The 7,113-nt window shown below is 34.9% G+C and overlaps 1 protein-coding gene across 1 annotated transcript; it reads right to left on the bottom strand.

Moving 5' to 3' along the window:
* Positions 1-514: 514 nt before the first annotated feature.
* LOC104115939 (uncharacterized) lies at positions 515-6,042 on the bottom strand. Its single transcript, XM_009626677.4, has 6 exons — positions 5,884-6,042; positions 5,719-5,740; positions 5,530-5,635; positions 5,355-5,462; positions 5,167-5,284; positions 515-881 (listed from the first exon to the last, which is right to left on the bottom strand). Exons 1-5 carry the CDS (start codon positions 5,942-5,944, stop codon positions 5,183-5,185), a joined length of 399 nt encoding a protein of 132 aa, XP_009624972.1. The 5' UTR covers positions 5,945-6,042; the 3' UTR covers positions 515-881; positions 5,167-5,182.
* Between the last annotated feature and the right edge of the window lie 1,071 nt (positions 6,043-7,113).

Below are 7,113 nucleotides of genomic sequence, written 5' to 3'. Positions count from 1 at the left end.
GCCTCGTCACTACTTCGTCGAAGTTAGGCTCGACACTTACAGAGTACATGGAGTCGGTTGTACTCATACTACACTCTGTACTTCTTGTGCAAACTTTGGAGTCGGTCGCAGCGGGGGTCAGTAGATTGCTCGGATCGGACATCTGACGGAGACTTGAGATACAGCTGCTCAGCGTTCGCAGCCCTGAAGTCCCCTTCTACTTTATCCTAACTGTTTACTTTGTTTCATACAGTTTCACTTTCATTCAAACCATTATATGTATTATTCTAGTTGTCCGTGCACTTGTGACACCAGATCGGGGTTGTATTTAGATATCTCAGTTGTTATGACTTTTCCCACTATATTTCAATTCTCTTACAGTTATTTCAGTTTAATTGGCATCTGTTAGTTTGATTTGTTAAAAGATAGCTTAAAACTATTCTAACGTTAGTTTGCCTAGCAAGTGATTTGTTAGGCGGCATTAAGGCCCCAAGGGTGGGAGTTACAGTTACTGAAACGGACGAATTGCTAAATGTAGAAGAAGAAGAATTTTCTGAAATAGTGACAGCTTTAGATGTTTCTGTACTATGTATATTTTTTTGAAACAATGATATCGCAAGATGTTTTTTTAACTATGCACATCAATCAAAATCGAGATCAAATACTGATCCCTCGATCCCCCTTCGGGCCACATAGTTACACAAGTACACCAGGTGCAATGCAAGAGAATTCGATGATTGGCGCCATTATATCTGATTACTTTGTTGTAAATTCCGAAAGAATATGGTCTTCATAAAGTAAAGCAATAGTTCCAAAGTCCAGAACCTCATCATTGAGAACTATAACGCATGATCGTTGGATTTCTTGTAGGATAAGATGATGCTTCAACCTGCAATATAGAGCTGGAGAAGAAATGGCTTCAACTATAGGAAACATGGATACAATCAATAAGAGAAGACATAGACCCTACATTATGACATAGACCCTACATTATGACATATGATAATTAATTATTCAAATGTTTGCAGCAGTCCTTTAGAAAAGATAAGTATATCCTGATTAATCTTTTCAGTGATAAAAAGTTTTAAATAGGGTATCTTGATTCACCAAATAGTAGATCTTTTGCTTCCTCATTAGCTATCTTGTTAAATTTCGAACCTCTAGTTAAATATTCAAATGTTTCCAGCAGGCTCTGCTGTCCTTTAAACAGATAATTATATCCTAATTTATCTTTTTCCTGATAAAAAAAGTTTACATAGAGTTTCTTGATCGGAAAAGGATCAAATATATCTCTGTACTATTCGAAATAGTTTAAATGTACCCTTCGTTTGAGTATCCATTCACTTATATCCCTACCTTCATATCATTACACTTATTTGCCCTTAATTTAGACAGCGGAACACGTGACAGGCTAAAAAAGAAATAACCTACACCCAATTTTAATACCCGAAAACCCACTCTTGAACACCCGACCCGTTCAAATCATGGACTGATATGACAACGAGCCAAAGTACCATATCTCTTTTCATATCTTTTATTTCTTCGTCAAACCCACTTCGGCCGACTGCTACAGCCTCGCCGGAAAGAGCTCCCGTCAACAGGACTTCAATGGTGATAGAGTAAATATGAACCAGCCAACAAAAGAAAAAAAACCAGATTAACTCATCTGTTTGGAGTGGGACTTTCTGGACAAATAACACCTGATATTTGCTCAAATCTTACCAGATTATACACTCTTAATAGTGCACTTTTCGATGTAATTCCAACGATGAAGAAAAGAAAGAAATAGAAAGAGAAAAAGAAATAGAAAGGGAAGAAAAGAAAAAAAAGGGTTCCGGCAAAAGGCGATAGTTTCCGATGACATCAGGTGAAGCTTGAAACTGGGGAAGGGCATAGTTAACGGTAGAAAATAAAGTCACCAAAAGAAGGAATTTCTTCCATTTCAACTTATTACTGCTAATCTCCAAATGGTGTTAAAGAAATTAATCTTTACAACAAGAAAAACATACTATCTAGTGTAAGCCAAAATAATAAAGTCGCCGACGAAGGAGATTTGGCATATCAGGTGAGAAGGCTTACAGCAACTCCCGGGTTACATCCAGCTAGGGCAGGGATTTTCCCTTTTTATTTTATTTTGGTGAACTTACATAAAACAAAAAGTGGACAATTGTCAAGTTTTTACATGTCTCAAGTAGAAATCTTTTATATTTGAATGGATCGGGTATTAAAGAGTGGGTTTTCGGATATTAAAATTGGGTGTGGGTTATTTCTTTTTTAGCTTGCCACGTGTCCCGCCGTCTAAATTAAGGGCAAATAAGTGCAATAGTATGACGGTAAAGATATAATTGAACGTATACTCAAACGAAGGGTACATTTAAACTATTTTGAATAGTACAAGGATATATTTGACCTTTTTCCGTTTCTTGATTGACCAAATATATCTTCTGCTTCCTTATTAACTACCTTCTTTTTAAATAAGGTCAAGTTCATTCATCAGGAACCAAGATGGTACAGAAAAGAACAAAGAGCATCCCAGAAGCAGTAATCATCCCCTGCATCCCTCCTAACAAATCCAGAAAATCCATAAACTGAAATAGATTCACTAATAAGCTACCCTTACACCAATAATACAGATTACGAATACATTTATTTTATTATTAAGTTTAGAAATGTGATTCCTGTGTCCTTCAAAACAGGCCTTGTTCCTTTCCAGCCATAAGGTCCATAAGATGCACAGTGGGATGGATCTCCATATCTGCTTCAGCCTTTCGGGTACTCTCTGGGATTGCCACTATACTCGCAGTCTCGTTACGCATCACCCAGGCAACACAACAGATGTTTAAGTATATTTCCCAGCATTATCTAGAAACTCAGCAATGGAGATAATATCTGTTACATACATTGAAGCCCCTTCTCTGCAAGTTATCTTGTGTCAAACAGGCCTTCCCAAACTGCTATCCATCCAAAGCATGCTACCTTTATTGGAGCTTGTCTTTTAAATCATCCTCCATGGCCAATTGACAGAGTTCTATGAATTGACTTCCTGATCAACATACTATGTCTACATCGGTGAATCCAGCTTGTTATGATCAATTTAGACTGATTCTAACTATTTTAGTAAAAGACAGTAGTCTTCTACCTCCCAATCATTCAAATTTCTTCCAAGTACAATCTGACATCCTGAGTCTAAGAAAAAATCAGCAATAGTTCCAGTCTTATTAATAGAGTAACTCAGCAAAATAGGGAATTTAGACTTCAAGCATTCCTCCCCTACCAATAAAAAGTCTATCTAGAACTTGATTCTCTGTCCGTTTCCAACTTCTAGTTTACTGTGATACACTTCCGTATGTCCCCTCTTGCATTCATGTGCAAAGAGGGAGGCCTCCAACCTCCCTTATTACCATAAATAGCACTCATCAACCTCTTCCAAATTACATCACCTTCCAACATGTACCTCTATAGCCATTTGAAGAGTAGACTCTTAATATATAATCTCAGATTTCTCACACCTAGACCTCCACTTTTTTGCCAGTCAACACCATTTGCCATCTAATTAAATGCATCTTCCTTTTTATAGCATTGACATCCCATAGAAATTGATTTCTCATGGAATTCATTTTTTTCTCCACTATTGCAAGCGTTGGGAACAAGGACATCAGGTAGGTTGGCATTCCACGTCTAACACACTATTAATTAGTGTGAGTCTATCCCCCCATAGATGGATATTGCTTTTTCCATGGAACTAGCTTATTCGCACACCTATCCTTATTATCTATCTTGTTAAATTTCTAACCTCTGTTTAAATATTCACTAGCTGTTTCTACACAAAACTTCCATGCAGTCAACTAATTTTGCTTAATCCCTACTTCAACTACCTTTCTAGTTCATTTGCCGTCTCTAAAGTTTTAAGGATCTCCTCCCTATTTGATCTTAAGCAATTTATCCAGAGAAAGAACAATCGTATGTCATCTTACGCAATTAAGAGGTAAAGTCATAGCCTCAATTTCTCTGTCATTTTCCTAACACGATACATGAAAACAACTAGAATACACAAGGTCTTTGACAGTTACCTCATTCTGAAGACCAAAAAAGAAACTTCAACTTTACTCTGAACGGCTAAAATAGTAGAAAAATAATCAAGAGGCATAAATAGATCACTGATCAAGATTATCATTTGAACACCGTGAAACCTTGTTCTACTCTGGAAACGAGTAGCAATCTTATAAGTACGTATAAATAATTGCAAAAGAGAAGCCCAGAGGAATAATGCAGACATCGCTCAGCAGCGGTTTTAGCATCAAACAAATATATGGACAACAGTGGATTATAAAGTTAGGGTTACCTGAACATAGAAATTTTAGTTTTCAGAAAAAGTTATACCAGTCAATTTCAAAAAACAATGAACACCTTCATACTGCTGAACATCCACATGATTTGGCCTTTGTTTTAGAAAGGTTATTTAGGTAAGAGAATAGGAGAGTTGTCTGTCAAGAACATTCATAGAAAAACTATTTCTTCTAGAATGGTCATTTCAGCTAGGAGCATGTTGCTTAAGATGGTTGATAAAAATTACTAGTAAATTACTAGCAAATCAGCCTTTCAAAAAACTTTGAATCACAAATGAAAAGGTAAAATACTTGGAACAGAACAAAGCCACCTCAAACTTAAAAGCTCTATGCAAATCAGACTACAAGATATTTGCCAAGGGTGAAATAGTGTATAAGAAGAATTCCCATTATATTCAAGACATAGTGATTTGACACTAGATTTACCAGTACAAGTAAATCAAGTTCAATCATATCAAGCCCGGCGATGATGTACTGTTTTACACAGCACAAACAGACTAACACACTCTACTATGCTTGTTTGCATGTGCAAATGCCCCTTTAGAACTTGAATTCCATTTATTCCCATAATCTAAAAGTGGCAATTCAGAAAGGCAAACCCCTTTTTTATATAACTAGTGACCCAACAAAGAACTAAATAAAGAAATAATAAATTTAGATGTAGTTTTCAAAATCAATTAGGAGTAGTCATGCTCAGTATTAGACTATTATCCTGAAGTGAATGCATGTTCCCCCAGTTATGTTGTCGTATTAGAGGTGATAGACTTTTGCAGCATTGAAGTAGTTTCTACCATAGACGAATTTAGTAAGTGGTATCCAATTTCAAACATTTAAGCATTACCTGGAAATTTGCACATTCAAAGCTGGGAGAGCATGAGAGCAAGCTCATCATCAGAGATCCTAAAATCAACACATGCTCCCAACGAAGAAGCAAGTCTGGCAGCTAATTGATGCTTACACTGGACAAAAAGAGGAATCAAATAAAGAAAGGACAAAAGACATTGGAGAAATAGGGTCGGTAGGTCTCACACAAAGCTGTTCCCCTCTGTTTACAATGTCATAGAAGAAGGAATAACAAGCACAATAATGTTCTGGAAAGCATAGATATTCCTCCTTCCTCTTTGACTCTCCGACAACCTGAGGAAAAAAGGCAAGTCTAATGCTTTATTCATAAACAACTCAAAAACGCTAAGAGGGGTTGGACCTGAAAGATGGAACGACCACTGGGTTTGCCCAAGATCCTTTTTACGCCTCTTTGATCAACTATCCTCATTGCTCGCTCCAAATTTTTCCCAAATAAGAAATGCAATCTACAGAATGTATAGTACCAGAAATCCTATGAATGAAATTGGAATTCAAAGGAACAAGAAAAAGGACAACATTTAATACTGACATTGAAACTTGGTCATCGTTCACTGTAGCAACCCCATCACCAATCAAGAACATGAAAAATAGAAACCCCAAAACAAATTAGCATTACTAGTCAAGTACAGTGCTACCCTTTTTGATATAAGCCCAAAAATAATTAAATTGTGAGGTAGTTGGTTCAAGAAAAGACCTGAATGAGTTGATTGGATACCTTCCCACACCTTTTCTGCAACCAATGCACTAGTGCTCATTCTGAAAACCCTAAAGCAGGGTGCTCAATGAGCCGTTAGTACTAATAAATTTAGAAATTAAAGTAGGAAAGGAACTCAAAAACCAACTGCGATAAAAATGCATAAACTCTCTCTCCCTTTGACCATGAAACAAAGGTTAATTTCACTAAAATTTAATTTATTATAGTCACGTAATAAACTACTGTTAATAAAATAATAGTATCAATTTTCCTAAGCTAGCATTTGGACATAATTTTGATTGAAACGTGAAAAAATGAGTTTTTGAAGATGCAATAAAAAATAGGTTTTGAAAGTTAAAATTATATTTGGACATGCATTTTACTTGAAAAAAATTTGAAGTTTTGTTAGTAAAAAAGTTCAAGAACTACTCTAGAGTTGTTTTTGGAATTTGAAGATTTTGTTTTTAAAATCTGCCAAAAACATTATTAAAATCTATAAACAAACAGATATTTGAAAATAAAATTTAAAAAAAAGCTCTCAAATTTTATGGTCAAACAGGAGCTAAGTATATTAAAAAAAATTATTATGTGCCTTCTTTTTCTCTCCAAAAAAATAGAGCCAAATTTATGGGTCCAAAAGTGTAAAATTAGGGTTCACTATTTTGTAAGAGAAAGAGAAGTATCACACAACTTACCCACACTGTACAATTTTTTAACAAAAAATTCAATCATTTCTTTTGTATCACAAAAATAATAGTAATACTATGCCTCCTGCTACCATATCCTTTTGTTTCTTCCTAGCAACTTTCTATAATACTAGTTTTACTGTATGCGCGATGCGCGTGTACCTTGTATCAATATGCCCAAACTTTTAAAACTCACGTAAATAATATTAAAAAAATATATTTAAGTTATAAAATAGAATCAAGAAAATAAAACGTAAATTTATGAAAATGGTAAATGTTAAATTGTTGATCCTATTTAGCTAATTCACTAAATGAAGGAATCATGTCTTATAGAATTATCCAATGTTTATGGATTGTAAATATTAATGAAAATGTGAAAAAGCAAATCAAACTAAAAATACATTGGCACTTCAACCAATGTCACCTAAGAAAATAATAAACTAAATGTATGCCTATTCTTGAAATTTTTATTTGGAGTTATAATATAAAACTAAAATTATAGCTAGACATTTGAATTTAGAATATATTATGAATGATGATTTTA

Source organism: Nicotiana tomentosiformis, chromosome 3 (genome assembly GCF_000390325.3).
Source record: "Nicotiana tomentosiformis chromosome 3, ASM39032v3, whole genome shotgun sequence".
Taxonomy (NCBI): Eukaryota; Viridiplantae; Streptophyta; class Magnoliopsida; order Solanales; family Solanaceae; genus Nicotiana; species Nicotiana tomentosiformis.
Note: the sequence above shows the minus strand (reverse complement) of the source record. Positions and strands in the feature narration are given on the sequence as shown.

Coding starts and splice junctions, on each gene's coding strand:
- LOC104115939 (XM_009626677.4), bottom strand. CDS start 5,944: ATGAGCACTAGTGCATTGGTTGCAGAAAAGGTGTGGGAAGGTATCCAA. Junction 5,463..5,529: donor GTGGTCGTTCCATCTTTCAG/GTCCAACCCCTC, acceptor TTTTTTCCTCAG/GTTGTCGGAGAGTCAAAGAG. Junction 5,285..5,354: donor ACAGAGGGGAACAGCTTTGT/GTGAGACCTACC, acceptor CTTTTTGTCCAG/TGTAAGCATCAATTAGCTGC.